This window comes from Eublepharis macularius, chromosome 16 (assembly GCF_028583425.1).
Source record: "Eublepharis macularius isolate TG4126 chromosome 16, MPM_Emac_v1.0, whole genome shotgun sequence".
NCBI classification, from domain to species: domain Eukaryota; kingdom Metazoa; phylum Chordata; class Lepidosauria; order Squamata; family Eublepharidae; genus Eublepharis; species Eublepharis macularius.
The window spans coordinates 2,015,597-2,036,807 of record NC_072805.1 but is presented as its reverse complement, the minus strand read 5'-3'; the positions used below and the strand labels follow the sequence as shown (position 1 = coordinate 2,036,807).

Below are 21,211 nucleotides of genomic sequence, written 5' to 3'. Positions count from 1 at the left end.
GATCTAGTTGCTGCCTGTATAACATCCTGATAATGCTTTATCCCAATTGTTCCATTACTTTCCACGGGTACAACGAGATGTAGCACTCCATAGATGGTCACCTCCTTGACAATTTCAAGTCCTCGTTCACATTTATCCAGCAATGTTCTTTACCAAGTCCTTTTCTCAGTCAATGAGCTGGTGACTGAGAAAAGGACTTGGTCACCTTTCAGGAATGGTTGTGGTCATTGAGCATTTGTATGTATCATTAATTTGTATTATCGCTTTAAATAAGCTCCGGCAGGAACTGCTGTGCCAGTTGCTGGTATCTAAATCAGTTTGTAAATTTGCACTTAGGAGTTTTGCACTAGCACTTTAAAATTATAATTGTTAAAAAATTATTGTGTAGATGCATATTGAATTACTGTGTTAATTACGGGAACAGTGGTTTTCTATTGATTAGTCTCCCTCTGGTGGCAGAGATTCCCCACTCCCACCCTCCACCTCCCCACTCCTGCTTACCTGTCCAATGTAGGGAACATGCCTCCCGGGGTGTGTTCCCAAGCTGCGTGGCAAGCTCCCCCATGCCTCAGCGGCCCAATTTGGGCCCTAATTGGGGTCAAATCAGCCCTGATCATGTAAGTAGTTGGCCCCAGCCTCTGCTATATTTAATATACAGGCCTATGATATAAAATCATGGGGCCCTTGAATTAAATGCAGCTTGATATGCAGCAGGGGGAATTCCAGCTGGCTGGGCAAGAGCATTGCCAAGACCTGCCCGGGAGACTAAGACAAGAAAGGAATGTTCGTGCTAATGCAGAGTGACTGGTGGTGACTGAATTTACTGCCTTACTGTGGACATTGCTGGAAATGTCAGAATATGGATGCAACATTTTACCATATGTAGTGGACTTGTAAGGAATCACGAAAATACTGGATAAAAATACATGAAGAGATGCAAAAGATCCTCAAACTCAGATTTGAATTAAATCCAAAAAGTATGTTCTTAAATATTTTACCAACTAATGTGAGAAAAGAACGAGGAGAACCATTCCGTTATATGGTGACGGCAGCGAGAGTATTATTTGCAGGAAAATGGGAAACCGATGTTTGTCCTGGTCTCCCAGACTGGAGAGATAAGATTCACGAATACGCTTCAGTGGCCAAATTGACTACCTACTTACATAATGGACAGATAACTGAGATCTGGAAAAAATGGAAGGATCTCTTTGATTACTTAGGCAAAACTAATTGATATAGAAGTTTAGAGGGAAGGAGGGAAGGAGAGAGAAGGAGAAATGTTATGTATACAGGCTTAGGGAAGTCAAATATGCAATGTGTTGTTTATCAGGTCAAAGAAGCTTAAATTCATTGCTTGTTTTACTCTCAAAACTATTATAATTGTACTGTTTATATACTTACTGTTTGTGTAAGATTGTATAAGTTTCAATTTAATGTCTAATTTTGAAGCTGCATAACCTTTATACTATGCACTTACTTTACTACATTTCCTTTTCTTTTAAATAAAATTCTTTTTTAGAAAAGGAAGAAAAAAAGGATTTACTGCCTTCCCAGATATGGGCGTGAGCTGTGATAAGACAGGGTCTCATTGTGTCACTCCACTTAGCACATTCCAATACCCTCCTTCCGTGATGAAATCCCCACCCTAAGATCGAGGATCAATCAACCAGCACTGATAAGTTTAATTTGGCTCTGGGAACATGCATCTTCATATCTAAATTCATCAGCTATGGGGAGATTCATTAGCAAACTGCCCCTTTGTAAGGCAGCAGGAGAGATTTTGCGTTTCCTTTCACACACCCCGGCAGCAAGTGATCAAGGTAATCAAACCTTTGTAATTCCCAGAGACTGACCTTTACAGTCTTTGTTCCAATGGCTGATGGGGCTCCCCAGCCTCAATACATGTTTTGCCGTATAAGAACCTGGGCTCTTGCCCCATTCAAACTGCATGCCTCCTCGATCCCAGCGCTGCTCCCTTAGGGTCTTTTCCCCTAAGACTCTCTCTCTCCCCTGACTGAGAATGCTGGACATTTGAAGCTCTTCCTCCGTGGACTACTCTACTCTTCAGATAGGTAATTATCACCCTGAAATCCCTCAAATCTATTTCACTTTCACCCCTTTTTTTTCCTAGGCATCTTGTGCGTTTGTGAATAATCTCTTGTGTGTCTGCGTGTAAGATTTCCCCTGTTAATAAAAATAATCTTTCATTCAAAGATCACTAGTCTCATTTGCCTCCTTGGGGAAGGGAACCCATAAATACTGGTGGAGATGTGCCGTTGTTATCCCTCTTGCATAGCCTTCCTCTTTGCCGCTAATTCCCCCACTTACTCGCAAAGAGGCTCATTCCTGCTAACAATCAGGCCTGAATTGGCCCGCATCAGGCCACTCCGGAGTGCAGCAGGACTCCCACGCTCTGCAGCAGCCCAATCTAGGGTGGATTGGGCCCTTGCAGAGCACGAGAGAGCTCCCAGGGTGGCCTGTGGTCCATGCAATGACATCACTTCCCGGAAATGATGTCATCATGCAGGCCAGGAGAGATCTGTGAAGAGCAGGCAAGTGCCAGGTGTTCCACCTCCCACCCAGGCAACCCTGCCTGCATATGAAACCTGCCCTTCCTCCCATGGAGCAAAGTAAACATTTCCCTTCATAGTAATCTTGTGAGGCAGAGTAGGCTGAGGGAGATTGACTTTCTCAAGGCATTTCTCAGAGCATTTGGTAGCTCGGTGGTGTTTGAAGGTGAGAGTCCTCCCTCACCCACGTCCTGTAGTGATATGTGAAGCTTATCCAGGCCCAAGAAAGAGGTAGGAGCCAGAAGTCCAAACAGACGGAGAGAATGGAAACAGAAAGTGCATCGCAAAAAAGGAGCCCAGCAGAGGAAGCTGCTCTGTATATATGTTGTGAAAAATAGTTATTGAAAGAAAGTATGGCATTAATATGACATCCAGCGCTCTGGCCGGAGTGCCATAGTGACTTGCAACCAGCAGTTCTCTTTCAATGCTGGTTAAATCTTAGACTGAAAGCACAAGAAGGCACAGACGTGCTACAAGTTTGCCTTCGAACCCGAACTGCCGGAGCTGAAGGCTGACCCATCAGTCTTGCTCCAGCCTGCTGGCCCAGCCATTTACCCTTGGGGAAAGGTAACAAAGCCCCCTGCAGCGCTGGCTGCCTGAGTTTCGCCAGCTGTATGCAGAGAAGCAGCAGAGGTGAAGTTGTGGGCAGAAGGTGATCCAGAACCATCTGGAAGGGTCTCCCCTTCCCCGAGTGCTTGATTTGTTGTGGAGTTTGTCGGTTCAGGTTTGAAGGTGGGCTAGCGCACGCTCTGAGATCTCTTTTTATCTTATGCCTGCTCCCAGTGCATAACAGGTATTTGGTTTCCATCTTCTTTCTTCTAGAGTCAGATTATGACAAGGTTTCAGTGCCTTCATTATTTTAGGTGAATCAGTGACTATCATCCAAATGTCATTCCATCCCTTTTAAACATGTACAATTCATTCAGTTTCTCACAATACTTAAAGGGGAAATGGTGCCAAATGTCAAAACCATCTCAGCCTGGAACAGGGCACCTTTTTTAGGGAACTGCTTTGTCATATGACCTCGAATGCCAAGCATGGCTCTCACCTCTTTGTCTGTGTACCAGTGGGGTAGTATCTGGAACAAGTGACCCCATCCCAGGCGCAGTACGGATCTCGTGCCAAGCAGCAGTCAGCACAGGCCGTTCCGTACATGTCACACTGATGGAACTTCACCTGGGCAACGGCCGAATCGGAGCCAACATAGATTTGTTGCTGAAAGAAAAGGACCAACATTGTATTTCAGCACAATCAAATGACCCTGCACTATTAGCCACACACTGCCCTCCAGAAGAAGCCTTGCACCCTGCAGGTTGGGAAATGCCTAGAGATTGGGGTGGTGGAGCATGGGAAGGGCCGAGTTTGGGGAGGGGAGGGACACCCTCCCGAGAAGTGCAGCTGATCTCTGTAATCTAGGGATGAGTTGTAATTCTAAGAGACTCCCCAGGACACACCTGCAGGTTGGCAGTCTTTAGTACAGAGATACAACACACACACACAGTCTCACCCTAGACTCTGTGTCATGTTGGAAAACGACTGTTTGCGGACAGAACTAGTGTTGGAGATCCTGGCCTAGCACAGCCGGTGAGCCAGCTCTGGGATGGGAAAGGGATTATTCATTTCTACCGCTTCCCTTCCTCCCACTCAAGAGAGGTCTCTGAAGGAAGTCAGTCAGGAGGACTGCAGAAGGGACGTCTCTGGGGCTGAACCAAGGGGGATTAGCCTAAGTCCACCTGCTGAATTTGCAGCTGAGGTGAGATTTGCTCTGACTCCTGTCAACACATTTCCGCCCTTCCATGCGCATTGTTTACGTAAGTGCCCCGCAGGGCACCATTTCTTAGCAACTTCAGAGTGCGATGGAAACCAGCTTTATATACATATCATTTATTACAACATATGATGCCTTGACCGGGATGGTCCAGGCTAGCCTGATGGAGTCAGGTCTCAGAAGCAAAGCACGGCCAGCCTGGGCTAGCAATTGAATGGGAGACACCAAGGAACAGCAGGGTTGCTATACAGAAGCAGGCAATGGCAAACCACCTTTGTTAGTTTCTTGCCTTGAAAACCCTCTCAGAGGCCACCATAAGTCCGCTACACCTTGATGGCACTTTACACACACACATTCCATTTAGTACCTCAAAGGTATGTTGCACACATGAAACTGCTCAGCATGCAGAGGGTCCCAAGCCCAATCCTTGGCATTTCCAGTTTAAGAGGTCGGGCAGTACATGGTGTGAAAGGCCTTTGCATTGTCTACTCAGACTAGCAGCTGCTCCCCAAGGTCTTAAGCAGAGGTCTTTCACATTACGTACTACCTGATCTCTTAAACTAGAGATACCAAGGATTGAACTTGGGACCTTCTGAACACCGAGCAGATGCTCTGCCACTGAGCCACAGCTGTTCCCCAAGTTTACCCAACTCTTCATATTCATGAGACTCACATCCACATTCACACCAAATCTTCACATTCACTCCTTTGCCTGTCACATCAACAATTGCATTTTCATGAAGTTTCTTTTCCCCTCATGAATCAGGGAATTTTCTTCCTTGGAAATAGAGGATAATGTGGTCCAAAGCACATGAAACAGCTTAAGCATTGCCGTGTGCATTGCGGGTGGGAGGTGGGGAATACAGCTGAACACATTTCACAGGTTGCAGAACATAGTAAGTAGGCATGGATCTTTTCAAATTCCAAATATCACTCAAAGAAAACTCATTTTATATAGGAAATAAAGAGGTGCACAGCAGTTTAGTTGTGCAGATAGAGATCTGCCCCCTCTTGGACGCAGAAGAAAAAGCAGCAGTTTTAAAAAAAAAAGTGTCCGGGTGGGAGGGGGGGAGGAGGAGTAAAAGAGGTTCTGAGGGGCAAGCTGTGTCCCATATTACCAAGATGAAACCATTTTAATTCTAGTGGATGATGATTCTTCTTCTTTAAAAAATCTGATTGTCATCTCTAAGCACTGATAAAATACACACCTTTATTTTCTCAAGAAGAACTCCAAGGGGTCTCCCTGTTTGGCTTACATCTTGTGGTTGGCCACAGCACAGCGGGCACATCTCTCACAGTGGAGGACTCGGTGGGAGCTATGGTGTGAGATTACCTGGCAGAGCCCACCGATTCCCCCCCCCCCATTCCAAGCCATTGGAGTATTGGGTGAATAAATCTGCCGTATGGCCGTACCTGTCCATTGTGGCAACCAATATCCTGTCCTGCCCTCCCAGCAGTGTGCAAAGATAGTGGGTTTTCTCCCCCCTGGGAGATGTCCTCCATCCCCACCGCGCACATCTACACCCAGACTTGGTGGACATGTTGACCTTTGTTAAAGTCAACCTCAACCTGCTTGGGTATCCCTCTGTGGACCTTGACCTGCCTGGGCTCTGAGCCACCCCAGTCTACTGTGGTTCTAGGCAAAGCTCCTCTGCAGTGGCCTCAAGATCTCCGGCCCGCTGACTGGCTCCAGGACAAAGCAACTTAATGCTATTACCTGTCCTGCAGCTGCTCAGGTCAGGTTTCTGTGAGTGGTGGTGTCGTGCTCTACTCCCCCTCAGTTCCTGGGGCTACTTCCAAGGTTGGGGGCCAAGCTCAGTGGCCACCTCTGCTGAGGGCTCACATTGAGTATTGTCTACGCCTGATCTGGTCAGGTATCTGGGAGTGGTGGTGTCACACTCTAGCCCCCGTCAGTTCCTGGGGCTGCTTCCAAGGTCCGATGCCACACTCAGTGGGTTTCTCGGCTGATGGCTCGCAAATGTTTGGGTCTTCCTGGTCCTGCTCTGCAATGTGGCTGGTAACCCTTTGTCCTCCTCTCCCAGACAAGTTCTCATTCCCTTTTAACCTCTCCCTCTTTGGATGGAACCAATATGACCCTTCCCCATGACTTGTCCTGCCCATCATGTCCTCTCCCTGACAAGTTCCTGGTCCCTCTTTCAACCTCGCCCTCTCTGGATGGAACCACTACGACCCTTCACAACAACTTCTCCTGCCCATCCCATCCTTTCTGTTAAGGCAGGAAGGTGGGTGCTGTCAGCTGCCACCGCTTTTGAGCACGAGGGGCAGCTCAGGAGCTGTTGCACATGTGGTTGTACTGTACGGTGCCCCCTATCAACGGCACCGGCTGCCCCCTCTGAGCAGGGGGGAATGGGTCCCATGACTCCTATCCTTTCTGTGGGCAAGATGGTGGGTGATGTTGGTGGCAGCCTCCACTTTGACACAGTAGGGTTAGGGTTAGGCCGGTGGGCGATGCTGGGCACATGGGGTTATACAGCACAGTGCTCCCGATCCAAGGCACCTGCAGTCCCCTCTGAATGGGTCCCACAACTCCCGTCCTTTCCACTAAGGCAGGAAGGTGGGATCTGTCAGCTGCCGCCGCTTTTGAACACGAGGGACACCTCAGCTGCTGTTGCACATGTGGTTATACCGCATGGTGTCCCCTATCCAGGGCACCTACTGTCCCCTCTGTGCAGGGGGGAATGGGTCCTGCGACTCCCATCCTTTCCGCAAAGGCAGGAAAGACTCACAGTTATGAGTAGTGCCCATCCTGCCTGCTCAGGTAAGGTTTCTCTGGGTGGTGGGGAACCGCTCTAGCCCCCCTCAGTTCTCAGGGCTGCTTCCATGGCTGGTAACCCTTTGTCCTCCTCTCCCAGACAAGTTCCCGTTCCCTCTTTCAACCTCTCCTTCTCTGGATGGAACCAATACGACCCTTCCCCATGACTTGCCCTGCCCATCCCATCCTCTCCCTGACAAGATCCTGGTCCCTCTTTCAACCTCGCTGTCTGTGGAACCAATACGACCCTTCCCAACAACCTCTCATGTCCTGTCCATCCCGTCCTTTCCACAAAGGCAGGAAGGTGGGCGATGACAGCTTCTGCCGCTTTTGGGTAGGAGGGCCAGCTCAGGAGATGTTGCACATATGGTTGTACTGCATGGTGCCCCCTGTCAACGGTACCTGCTGTCCCCTCTGAGCAGGGGAGAATGGGTCCTGTGACTCCTGTCCTTTCTGTGAAGGCAGGAAGGTGGGTGATGCTGGTGGCAGCCTCCACTTCAACACAGGAGGGGCAGACAAGTGTCTCTCCTGCAGCAGTCTGTGCATTCCTCAAAGGTGGATCCTGTGGTGAACTGGAGCCTCTCCTTTCTTTTTTATCTTAACTGGCAGACCCCGCTCTGCCTACCCTTCCCTTGCCTAGCCTAGCACCTGGAGGAGCCATCTCACTTTCCTGTCACCGGGTAGTTGCTGCCACCACTGTCCCTGTATGGGGTCCTGGTTAGGCAGGACAGCCTCCTAACCTCCCTCCTCTGCTAGTGGGCCCAAACGGTTGGGGGACTATGTGGAACAGAAGAGCTTTCTTCCTTCATCAATTCCAAAAAATCATTTATTTGACTTCTAAATATACACAGGCAAATATACAGTGAATGGAAGGAGTAATACAAACTAAAAAGAAACCCCTACTCTGTCTCCCTCATGCTCTAATTAGATGTTGTGTAGGGCAGGCCTGATACTTTGGTATCTGGGGTTACATTAGATCTACATCTCCCCTCAGAGCCCTTTCTCCCCCAACTGAGCCACCAACTGTCAACTTTCAACTCCCCTCCACCAACTGACTCGCTCTCGCTCCAATCACATTCCATTCAAGAACTGGGTCCTCCCCTCTGCAGCCCATAGAAAGTTAACTCCACCAACAGAATAGCATTTCTCCACAGTTCCCATCACCTGGGGTTCTCAGTTTGGGCTGAGTGTCCTCCCGGCTCCACTGTGTCTGGCTGGAGGGACCCTTAATGGCATCAGCCTAATGGCATCAGCCTTCACTGCAATGCCGTCTTCTGTAGGGTGCTGAATAGGCTGCTATGTCCCTCAGGACAGCTCCCCATGTGGGCACCCACCTGTCTGCCCACAATTCCCTTTCCTAGGGGAACTGATGCCTCCCCCATGACCAGGGGGAAGGCATCCTCCACCACCTTGAGGGCCAGCACATGAGCCTCTGCTTCTACACATTGGGGGTGGGCCCCACCTCCCACCCTTGGTTCTTTCCTTCCAGCTGTCTAATGCTGGGACAACCCAGATATTTATGCAATACACTTGTCTCCCCAATATCCCTGTACACGGTATCTATCTCTCCTGTCAATCCAGTACAGGTATCCAATGCATCCGTGCACCCCTCTATCCTATACACTTATCCCATGCAGCTATGCACCTGTCTATTGAGAAACCTGTCTATCCCATGTACCATCCAATGATCCATGTCCAGCCGGTGTTTTTTTGCGGCAACAGCCTCTGCACCACGTGAGGTGCAGACAACAGCATCAACCCCGATGTCATGAAGTCCCCATCTGGTGGACATATGTTGGTGTCTCTGACCCACCAGGGTGTGTGTTTGTGTGTGCAAGGCCTCCACATTCACCACCATGTCTTGCTGGAGGGTATTCTTAGCAGATTGTTGCTAGGTCATTTGGTAAATGTGGCGGCCGCTGACATCACCCATCTTACTGAGTTCCAGAAAGTAGCCTCTCTGAGGCCTGGCAGGCGGGCACATGGGGTGGTGCCACCTGTGAGTGGCCAACCCCCCTCCCGCTAGAGGGGAGGCTTCTTGCTACTGCCTCCCCAAGACCACGAGGTCTGGTGGCCGCTGACATCATCCATCTCCCTGGTTTTGGGAAGATGGTCTCTCTGAGGCCTGGCGGGCGGGCACATGGGAGGTGCTGCCAGTGAGCGGCCAACCCCCCCCCGCCCCCTAAAGGGGAGGCAGCCCATCTTCGAGTCCACCACTTGTACACGGGTCCAAAGTCAACTGGTGGCTCCGATTGTATCGAATGCGTTTCCTGGGGGTGTCGGATTTGTGAACGTATGACTCCAAGATCCGTATTGCAATCTTGACCAAACTTTGGTGATGGCTGGAGGAGAGCCTGCTGAACACCCCCTGTGAATCTGGGCTCTCTAAGTCCCAAGGGGGCCGTTCTGAACATGTTCGTTAATGGGTCATGTTCGTTACTGTTTGTTCATGTTCGTCAATGGCAACAAACAATGAACAGCATATTCGGGTTTTTTTCCCCATTCGTGCCCATGTCTATATACGATACAGATTTACTGAAACATGAAGAAAATTCTGGTAAAGCAGACGTCAGTTAAAACCAGAAATCAATAGGTTAACTGCACGTTCAGGTATACTTACCCTTTTTGAAGAAATTTCCATGGATATAATAGGTACTGGTACCTGGAAAAAAAGAGATTCCCCCCTTTAATTTAATCCATTGGATTTCCTCTGCCTTACAACAGCAATACATTTCTATACTTGTTCAGCAAATATTGAGAGACATTCTGCCATGTGAAATGCCGTCTTTCTTCTTTTTCAAAGGCTACATGTGAGGAAAGAAACGCGCACCCTGCTCCTCCCCTGTGCAGCACCCGGTGCTAGTGGCTGTTCACTGTTTATGCCATGCTCTATTTCCATCTTAAATTCATCTTGTACTTTTTCAAAATGGGCAATGAAAGGGGAAATGGCTCAGTAATTAAGAGGGTGGGGAAGGACTAGAGCCAGAACAATGGAGATGGAAGTCTTTTGACATAACCTTTTGTTAGGTAAAAACATCTGTGCACCTCACACCCCGCAACACTCCCAGAGATGAACGATCAAATAATGACAGATTATAGGTCTGGAGCAGCTCCTCTAACAGTATCAGGTTGCCAATTATCAGCAGCAGATTACAAAGAGGAAGGCGGGGAGAGGAGAAATTGTGTGGTGTTGTAGCAGTGAGGCCACGCCACGCCCCGTGCTAGGTCACATTTCAGGCGGCAACAGACTCATGGACAGCAAGCAGGTGCTATTAGTTGGATGCCAGGCAGACACACAACACAGGGGGCAAGGCAGTGGGCAGGAAGCTGTGTTGTATTGCAGACAAGGAGGAGGAAAGAGCTGGCTTGGGGTAAGGGTTAGTTTGTCGGACCAGGATCTAGAAGATCCCCGCTGACCCACGAAGAGTTGTTGTGAGGATAAAAGGGAGAAAGGGAGAGCCATGGACACACGGCCCAGATCTCTCTGGGGGAGGGGGTAGGGGAGAGAATGAACCAAGAGGTGTGTGTGTGTGTGTGGAAGGCGTGCCCTCGGAGTGCGTCACACGGAGCTGTCCAGGACCACCAGTGGCCTTTGACTGAGTCAAAACTCTAACGACGTTAAGCCAAACATTGAAGGTCCACGGGAAGCTTCATTTTCTGTCAGTTCCTCCCAGTACTCAAAGCTATTTGCAAGATGTGCTCTTCTAGGGATGATGACCTTCAATTCACCAGGAAATTTCTCTCCTTTTCTAAAAAGCAGTGTAGGTGTTTTATTGGAAATCATGCTGGCAGCTCATTTTTTTTTTAAGTAATCACATTTACTAATACATTAATGAGCAATCCTATCGATTACAATATTAATAATAAATATTACTACTGCCAAAATATTGATAATTAATTATTAATAGGAATTATTGTTATGACTAGAAGTTATATTGACAGAGGGTAGAAATGTCTGGCAGCTCATTTTGAAGGCACCTTTAATTCCAACTGCAATACATCTACAGTTGGGGTGATTAGAACTTACTTGACGTGACCCCAGAAGCCTCCACAGCACGATCTCTCGGGGCTGCTGAGTGTGATAAGATAGCAAAGAGTGGGCATTCCCGCTCAGCTGTTTCTGCCAGGCAGCACCAGGTCAGGTGGTGCCTCTAAAAACCTGCAGCGTGCCTGTGGCAGCACTGTAGGAGCACCCGGTTGGGCATTGTCAGGAGTGCGATGCCAGGGACATCAGCCTTTTGGAGAGGTCTGAGGGGGGAGCACATTATGCTCTTCAGAATATTATTGGGCTCATTGATTCCAGCAACAGGTATTAGATGTTGAAGATGGATACCTGAGAGGTTTAGCTATTTGACTTGAAGTTACAGGATTAATTAATTAATTGACTGAACTTTTTAAAAAAGTGATTTATTTACAGCATATTTGTCTATTGAGCATTTATATTGAATTGTTTTGTTTATAGTCCATTCAATTCACTGAGTTCACTGCTTAATAATATTTCATCTTCCCCCCCATGGGGTGGGGGATCCCCCGCTCCCACTCCCCTCCTCCTGCCACCACTCACCTGATTGGGAGGGGAGGCAGGGAAACAGCCCCCCTGAGTGTGCTCCTGGGACAGTGCAACAATGTGACTCCTGGGAATGATGTCATTGTGCAGCCCTGGGACTGCTTCCATGCTTTGCAGTGGGCCAATTTGTGCCCCATCACTTCCCGGAAGTGACGTCATCTCACCCCCCTGGGAGCGTGTCCAGGAGGACTGTTTCCCTCCCTCCCTCCTGCCGGCCAAGTGAGTGGTGGTGGAGGGGGGGAGGGGGGCAGGGTGAGTCATGTGAGTCATGTGGCATTGCTGCCCAGTGGTTGCTTCTGGGATTGGCCCCAATGAGTCCTCCCTCAAAGACCAAAACAGCCCTGGAAAGGGCCTTGCCTCCTCTCCCTGCCATTTACTGACAGAAATCAACCTGGGATATTGGCTAAACTCTTACAGTTGCCTAGTAACAGTCACTGAGGGCATCTGATTGTTAGTATATAAGAAGGAAGGAATAAGCCCAAAATGTTATCAGTTCCTTCAGATAAGACATGTTGTAATGGCATTTTCTAATAAACATTAGCAGCTTTGTTTAAAGACCCCTTATGAAAGAATCCTATTAGGAGAGACACTTGGAAACATCTATATTATTAAATCACATACCATGAAATAATTATTTATTAAAATGGGAAAGGCTATTAGGAGAAGAAATCTTTAATTTTTAATCAGATACCATGAAATAATTATTTGTTAAAATGGGAAGGATATCAGGAGAAGAAATCTTTATTGATGAATTGCGATAGGTTTGGGAAACAGTACACAAGACACTAATTTTAGTAGATTGTAAAGAAAATGTTTCAAAATATTATTTGGCTGGAATAAAACTCCATACAAACTTTCTAGGATTTATGATATATCAATTGATACATGTTCGAAATGTCAATCCTGCCTGTGCAGATTTGTATTATATTTTTGGGACTGTGTTGAGATTCAAAGGTTCTGGGATTCAGCATTGGATTTAATCCATGATATTACTGTATATATTATTCCTCAAAATCTAAAAGTGATTTTATTAGGCCTTCTCAAAAAGATAGTTCATGATGTTGAACTTGAAATGATTTTGAATTTGTTAATTTCGGAAAGAATATGTGTAGCATCTTAAATATCCCTACAATATCAGAATGGCTGCATAAAATTTGGAATGATGTATTATAAAAGCTCTCTAAGCAGAAAGAGTTTGGAATCTGATAAATTTCTTGAAAAATAGACTTTTTTCATTATGTTTTAGAAGAATAATCATGAAGGTTATAGATACTTCTTTAAAAAAATGTTTCCTACTTCCTGAAAAACCCTTTTTTGGAGTATGGTGTGCAATTATGTACCTGGGGAAGATTTAGATATATTTTCCTTGAACGTATTTTTTAAAAGGGGGGGGGATTTAGATTTTATGTTTGAATTTTTGAAAATATTGCATCACACATCACATGTGTTTTATAGTATGTTTGATCTTACTGATCTTGGAGGTACTTGGTATCTTGGGTCTGTTTGATTAACTGAATTTTGAGGTAATTCTTATCTATATTTCTTAGCTCTTTATGGTAATGTAATCATATATTGATAGTTTGAAGGGTTTTTTTCATCCTGGTAATGTCAATTAATTAATTAATTAATTAATTAATTAATTATTGATAGCTAGTTAATAATTATTTATGTAATTTATATGGACCATCAATTTTTAAGAGAGAGAGAGAGAGAGAAGTACCTTACTTTGAACACTTGCAGCTCTTCAAGGATCACTTCTTCCATTGATTCTGTGTCTGGGTTGTAAATTGTAATGACTTTCAAAACAATCCCATTATCTGTAGGTGAATTTTAAAAAAAACCAACAAATAGAACTTAACACAGATAACAACTTTATGTGTACATTGCCAGAGTAGTGGTTGAAGAGAGCTGAACGGTCTTGGGGCCAGGAACCACAACAGTCCCTGAGCTGCAGACTGTGGGGCACATGGGGAGTCATACCAGAAAAATGTCCCCATAGGTGTGAGGGTCCCAGACTATTAAGGAATTTAAAAAGACCAAAACTTTGAATTTGATTTGGGACCTGGAATCCAGTGCAAGTGCTTCAGAATCAAGTGATGTAAGTTGACCGTGGTGTGCCAGTCAGCAGTCTGGCAGCTGCATTTTGTACTAATTGAAGTCTCCAGAGCACCTTCAAGGGTAGCCCTATGTAGAGTGAGTTGCACTGGTCTAGCTGAGAGGTGAGCATAGCATAAATCACCGTGGCAAGGTCAGAAAATATGGGGATAACTGGGGGGCCTTGCCACCATGGACACTTGCTTGTCCGTGGATAGTATGTAGTCCAGCTGCCATGTCTGCACCTCTACATCCATGCCATTGTTCTAGGTGTTGAACCATTGCTAATGCTGTGCCTTGATTTCATTTTGCAAATGCTCTAGCCAACACTTTCGTTTCTCTAACAGCCTGAGAACCCAGCTGTGTTATCTCGTTTATTTGAAGCTCACAGAAGTGACCTTGCACTGTCTGAAATGTTACAGTTTACTCTCATGCATTCCCAGGCCATTTCCCATGCAAAACTGTGGTCTAGTTGGGAGGGGGGAAATGAGTGGGTATTTAGAGCTGTACTTTCCTCAAGTCTCTATTCCTATCAAGGAAGCGTGTACTGCTTAGATGCTTTCCTGCCTCTGAGTAATTCTATGGACATATATATGGAAATGATTGGATTTTGGAATAAAACCATTTAACCAAGAGCTTGGACTTCTTGTTGCAATGGTATCAGGGACCTGTCTACCATATCCTGTCATCCATAGCCTGACAGCAGCCACACTCCCAAATTCCTGACAGAGTCCACTGCTGCAAGATGGACTCCACCAAGTGATAGAAGAGCAGGGTCTGCTATCCTGGCAGACTGAGCCAGCCATGTGACTTCTGGTTTTGATGTATTTAACTTCAGCCAACTATCCCACAACCAACCAACTAACCACAACATCCAGGCACTGGGCAAGGGCCGAGATCTCAGCCCCTTGTTGCTTATTCAGTAGGATATAGCACTGGATGTCATCAGCATTCTAGCGGAATCCAACTCCTGGACAGGTACTGGAGGAACAGATAAAGATGCTGCATGTCTGTATCTAGTGCAATTGGTTCATTCAATTATAGAAGAATTATTCATTTTCAAAGGAGGCTGCCTGTTGCATCTCTGCATGAGTCACCAGTCTGGCCATGCCTCTCTTCAAGCAACTTCTTGGGTGGAGGATTCCATTTCGCCCTGTCTTTGCATTAGGTGCAACTGGCTCATTCAATCACTTGAGAGACAGAAGAAGTGCGCACCCTCGAAGGAGCCTTCCTGTTGCACGCTGCATGAGTCACTGCCCTCAACTTGTTTCCTTCAAATCATGAAGCACACCTACATCAGTAACTTGCACAGACACACAGAGGGATGGACTTGTGAGAGGGTGGTTGATTCTTATTCATCTGCTCTCTAAAAGTAAACCTTTTGAGGATTTGTGTGAAGAGAACTTTCACTTTGAAGTCAGGAAAAAAGGGTGGTCCAGGCACCTCTCTCATCCCCCTTCATACAACGTCACTCCTCTCACCACCGTACCTCCCTGCTCCCCATCCGACTGAGGTGGCTTGATTAAACATGCCTAATTGAAGGGGTGCTTCAAGAGATCCTAGGGAAACTTCCAAAAAGTATGAGGGGAAGTATCCTGGCAGGGAGGTGGTGTGCTGAGGGGAATTCTTGGCCATATCAGAAAGAGTGTCTCTTTCATGAGCAAGTCCAAACAGCCCCAGCAGATTCATCTGAAGAGAAAGAATCTGAGAGATGCCGACATGGCTGGTAATTGGTGTGGCTAAAGGCACATGGAGGGAAACTCTGATAAAGGGTAGATATCGACGCACAGTCCATGCGGAAGACAGCTGGATATACTCCTGTTAACATGATTGAGCCAGGAGCTGACCGGTTCATGCTGCCTTCAGTTGTGGAAGTAGCCAGGAGATGCCTGAGACATGTAGGGAGGAGCTGGTCCAGGCATCCAGATGGGGAGTAGGACAGGGGGATTTGAGTTCAGTGGCCCCTTAGAGACAAACAAGGTTCTCAGGGAGCTTTTGAGAGTCAAACCTGGAATCTGAAGGAGGGAGCTGTGGCTCTCAAAAGCTTGTACCTTGAACCTTGTTGGTCCCGAAGGGTTCCCTGGACTCAAATCCTGCACGTCTACAGTGTTTCCAGCCTGCATAAATTGGCATTATGGGCTAGAGCTTCTCTCTACCTTTGTTGTTTACCTGTCCCAATAAACAAGACATCATATTGCCCGTCTTCCGCTTCCACTCTGTCTACGGCTATTTGTTTGAGATTATATGTCCCGTCTGTCTTCACAAGCACTGGCCTCTTGTGAACAGGCCTCAGAGGCTGGTGCATCAGTGGGTGACTCTGAGCAAAATGGAGGGCTTCGTCCGGGTAGTCTTTGGTGCTCCCATGCAGACCTCCATTCACTTTGCTGGCACACTGGAAAATACAAGTCAGAGAGCATATGGCATTATTGGCACAATCCTGAACAGAGCGGCACCCTTCTAAACCCATTGAAGTTGAATGGGATTCGAAGCGTGTAACTTTGGTTAGGATTGTACTGTTGAGGACTTGGGCTATCAACAAACATGTAAGTTTTAACATGTGTGTTCCTTCTTTAATTCTAAGGTCTTAGTTAGACAAGGAACACGTTTGGACATATGAACTTCTAAAATCAGTACAGAAGCTGGGATCTTAAAACCTGGAAGCTGTTACAGAGGTGGAGAAATGGTAGGAAATGAAGCAAATGTGGGACTTTGCGGTGACCCAGAGAACATTCTCTTGCTTTTCAACTACTTCCCCTAAATCTACAGATACTGCAGAAAGGGGTGTGCCCCCCTCTCCCCAAAATTGGTTGATCAGGACCTGGTTTTCAGGGAAACCCAAAAAAATTGGAATCCCTGAAATCCAGGTAAGATTCTTCAATCTGGTTCGGCAAGATTGTACTTCCCATCTGCATTGTTTTCTCTTACTAAGAATCTTGGCAGTTGTTATATCTTGTAATCTATTTACTGACTGACTGATAGTATCATATTATTGTAATTGTCTTACTGACTGATTTTAAAAGTTTTTATCGTACTTGTAATCTGCCTTGCATCCCAGTGAGAAGGGTGGACTATAAATGATGGTGATGATGATGATGATGAAGAAGAAGATGAAAGAAGCAGGCCTGTCCTATTTGGACCAAGCACTACACAATGTAGTGATGGACAAAGCACATAAGCATCACAGTGTGTGTGGAGGTGATAAGCATACACATGTCATATCTAGCGTCTGTCACAAGGACCTGTCTATCCTGAGGGAGATCAGTGGATAATTTCCCCTGGCCTGACACCTAGTCATTTCTCTCTGCATTCATACTAGTTTTGCAGGCTACACCATTTTCACGCCCCCTGCAAAACAACCTAGGATCCTGAGGTAATTGTTTCTTGGTCAAGATCTCCTTTGGCAGGAGTCTTGAACAGGCATTCGACTTACTGACATTCTACAAGTCTAAACGAGAGAATTCCCTGGCCCTGAGAGGCCCTAGAAACATGAGCCCCTAAGGAAGTTTTGTCATCTTTTGCCAAGTCCAGATACCTGCTTAGGGGAAGCTGATCTATCTTCCAAGGTGGAAAAGTGTTCTGTGTAAGTATTTAGATAGTAAGAAAATGTGTTTTCCTGGGAGATTTTCTTCAATATCTGTTTGTGTGCATGTAGAAATAAACCTGTTACAAATTTTTACTTTTAGTTTTGAGTGACTTGAGAAGGATCAAGCGGGAGATCCTTCCCTTGTTTCAGACAAGCATGCACAACCACATTCAAGAGGTGAAGTCTCGACTAGCCCATCTGATAATCCAAAAAACTCCCCAGGCAGTGGCAAGGAATATATCAAACATGTTCATAGATCCAGAGGAGTTAGCCGTGTTAGTCTGTAGCAAAATCATGTATCTCGGAAGTTCAGGCAGGCAGAGCATTCACAGAACACAGCAGACTTCAGAGAAATGCAGGACTCTATGGCACATACCACAGGTCAGTTTTCTGGACACCATAGTACAATGACATGGATGGCATATAAGCAGAACTGTATATGGAAAAGCCCCCGACTGCGACATCTGTCTATCCACTTCCACTTATCACCCTGAACACCCCACGCATTTTATTGTCTACAGCCAAGCACATTTTCTACAATTCCTTGGACGGCGCCCGCAGGCATTCTTAGCATTATGATACCTGGAAAAAGAGAAGAATAAGGCCAGCCGGGTGCCCAGCAACAGCCTCCGACAAGAGAGAACCAAAAGAGAGAACCAGTGGCCATCACTGGTTGACACTTAACAGCTCCCAGGTAACACCTGTCCAGTGTGTCCTCACTGATGTACGTCTCATCCAGTATTCCTCCTTCATGGGCCTTGGGTGGCAAGTCTTACCTTGCTTACAGACAGTATTCTAACCGAAAACAGGTTCTCACCAACAACTGTGGGTCATGTAAGAAAAATACAAACCCAGGATCCAAGTCCTGCAACAGACCTAGATGCCAACTTTGACCTTATACAAGACATCAGAGACTCCACCTTGGGCTTCTCCTTCAGTGTGATTTATGCCATTGGTGTCAACAATGTCCTTCTGCTCTCAACACAGGACACAGGTCAGTCTTATTTATGATTTTTTTGTTTATTTATATTTATTCAATTTTTATACCGTTTCTCTTCAGCTAAGAGTTCGGAGTGGTTGTCAACAATTACAGTGGTTAAAAACAGCACAAAAATATAATATTCAACAAAATCACAATAAAACAGCCTAATATAAATAATTAAAAAACAGTCTAGTCCCAACCTATAAAAATCTGCAAATAAGATAAAAATTGCAGGTAGATAAAAATGCACAGCAATTTGCTCTGCCTCACAAAAGAATATCCGATAGCAAAGGCATGCCAGAATAGTTCTGCCTTACAGAGTTTCTAAAACATCAACAGGTCCTGCTGCGCATGAGTGCCTTCAGACTGTGCATTCCAAAGGGAGGGCGCTACAATCACAAAGGCCCCCTTCCTGGTGGGAGAAAGTTCCTGAGGCTGGGAAGTCCTGCAAAGATGAACAAGTGTGTGTGTGTGTGTGTGGGGGGGGGTCTTAATGGAAGAGGCTGACCAAAGGTATGAGGGTCCCAGAGTGTGAAGGTCTTTAAAGGTGAGGACCAACACCTCGAATCAGACCCCGAGGCTAATCGGTCACCAGTGCAGCTGCTTCAAAAGGAGTGTCATATGAGCTGACCCTGGTGACTTGGTGGGCAACCCAGCAGCCGCATTCTGCAGCACCTGAAGTCCCCAGGGCATCTTCAAGGGTAGCTCTATGTGGTACAAGATGCAGTAGTCTAAATGAGAGGTGAGGATTGCATGGATTAATGTGGCAAGGTCAGAATAAAATAGATATGGGGAAAGTTGTCGGGTCTAGAAAAGATGGGAAAATACTGTTTTAGCCACAGATACCTGTTTGTCCATGGAAAGCTTCGAATCAAGCGAAACCCCCAAACTCTTCACAGAGTCTGCAGCAGAAAGCTGGGCTCCGTTGAGTAATAGGAGTAGCAAATTCCCCACAGCCAAAGTCCTGCCCAGCCACAGGACTTCAGTTTTCAAAGGATTTAACTTCAGCCAGCTACCCCTCGGCCCCTCTACTATGGCATCCAGGCACTGGGCCAGTAAAGAGATATTTGCTTCTGGGTGCCTATCAAGTAGAAGGTAGAGTGGCTTCCAGCCCCAAACCTCCGAACAACATCTGCTAGGGGGTGCATATATATATCATCTCCAACGACCACCCTCATTGAGTGTCCCTGGAAGAAAGAGGCAAACCTTTGTAAGGCAGCTCTTACCCCCAGCGAGGCGAGGTGGTCAACCAGGACCAAACGGCCAACTGTGTCAAATGCTGCCAACTGATCTATTAAAAATCAGCAGCGCACAACTGACCTTATTTAGCTGAAGCCAGATGTCATCAACCAGAGCTATTAAAGCCGTCTCAGTCCCAAAGCCCAGCCTGAAGTCAGACTGGAATGGATCAAGCACTGATGTATCATCCCAAAACCCCAGAAGATGGTCACCCACCGCCCTCTTAATGACCTTATCCAGGAAAGGCAAATTCAACACGGGGTGGTAATTTACTAGCTCCCCTTTATCCAAGGAAGGCTTTTTCAACAGAGGTCTCACTACCTCCTCCTTGAGGGAGCTAGGAAACTGGCCCGATGCGAGAGAACAGTTAATAATTGCTTGCAACAGGCTTCCCACCACATCGCAGCAAGACGGAATTAGCCAAGAGAGGCAGGGGTCTAACGGGCAGGTGGTGGGCCTTACAGCCATAAGGGTTTTGTTAACATCTGCAGGGGTAAGTGGACTGAAGGAGTCTAAGAATGGACCCAGCAATGCAGATGGAGCTGCTGGTATGCTACTAGCAACAAACTTGGCAGCCAAGTCAGCATGAAGCTCAGAGACTTTATCCGTACAATAAGTTGCAAATAAGTCACACCTCGAAATCGAATCACCTACCACTTTAAACTCCATAGAAGGACTAATTAACTGCCCAAACAATCTAAACAGTTGAGCTGGACATGAACTAGGGGATGCAATGGAAACAGGAAAGTGATTCCTCTTTGCCGCCTCCACCACTGTTTCATAGGCCTTCAACTGAGCCCTATAACATGTTCTCATATTCTCATCACACGTCTGGCACCATTTACACTCTAGCTGTCTTGAGTACTTCTTAGCCTCTCTTAGCTCTTCATTATACCATGCAGCCACCAACGATCGAGGGCGAAGAGGGCGTCGGGGAGCAACTCCTGAAGATTATTCCAGAACTTCGTAAGTCCATTGAGTGAGCTGCCAGCAGGACCAGAGAAATCCCGCAAAGCATTCCAGGATCCACTAAGATCCATAAGACTCCACAGGTGAGCATCAATCAGCTCACTGTCCCAGCGGGAGGGGGCAGCTGACTTCAATCCCGCCCTAATGAGAAAACGATCTGCTCATGACATGGTTCACAGACATCCGCAGACTCTGCATCAACCCCTGCAGAAAAGATCAAATCTAGGCTATGGCCAGCTTCATGCATGGGAGCCAACACAACCTGGGAGAGACCCAATGTCACCGGGGCAGCCATAAAGTCTGAGGCTGCCGCTGGTGACGAGACAGCCTCTGCCTGGATGCTGAAGTCCCCCAGGACCACTGACCCGGTGAACGGCAGCATCCAAGCTGCAACCACCTCTGATGGGCTCAGCAGGGTGTCAGCTGGTGAGCTGGGTGGTTGGTACACCTGCAAACACCCTTTCCCACCCCAGCTTCCCACGCTACGTCTACACATTCAGTGCCCGAAATCTTTGGTGTGTGGATCCCTCAGAAGGGGTCCCTACGCAAGAGAATAAATGGACACAAACCTGATATTACAAGTTATGTTTCACTCTGTATTTTATGGCGCCTTGATTCTGGCGTGCTCTTTTAAAATCACGTTAGCCTCGTGAGGAGCCTCTCATG

At 46.7% G+C, this 21,211-nt stretch overlaps 1 protein-coding gene across 1 annotated transcript in view; it reads right to left on the bottom strand.

Moving 5' to 3' along the window:
- SEMA3E (semaphorin 3E) overlaps positions 1-21,211 on the bottom strand; it is a 222,030-nt gene that overhangs the window by 19,604 nt on the left and 181,215 nt on the right. Inside the window, exons 11-14 of the mRNA XM_055000402.1 lie at positions 15,942-16,164; positions 13,404-13,495; positions 9,732-9,773; positions 3,619-3,785 (exon numbers count right to left, since the gene is read on the bottom strand). Of these exons, the coding sequence (XP_054856377.1) occupies positions 3,619-3,785; positions 9,732-9,773; positions 13,404-13,495; positions 15,942-16,164 (524 nt within the window). The remainder of the gene's footprint in view (positions 1-3,618; positions 3,786-9,731; positions 9,774-13,403; positions 13,496-15,941; positions 16,165-21,211) is intronic.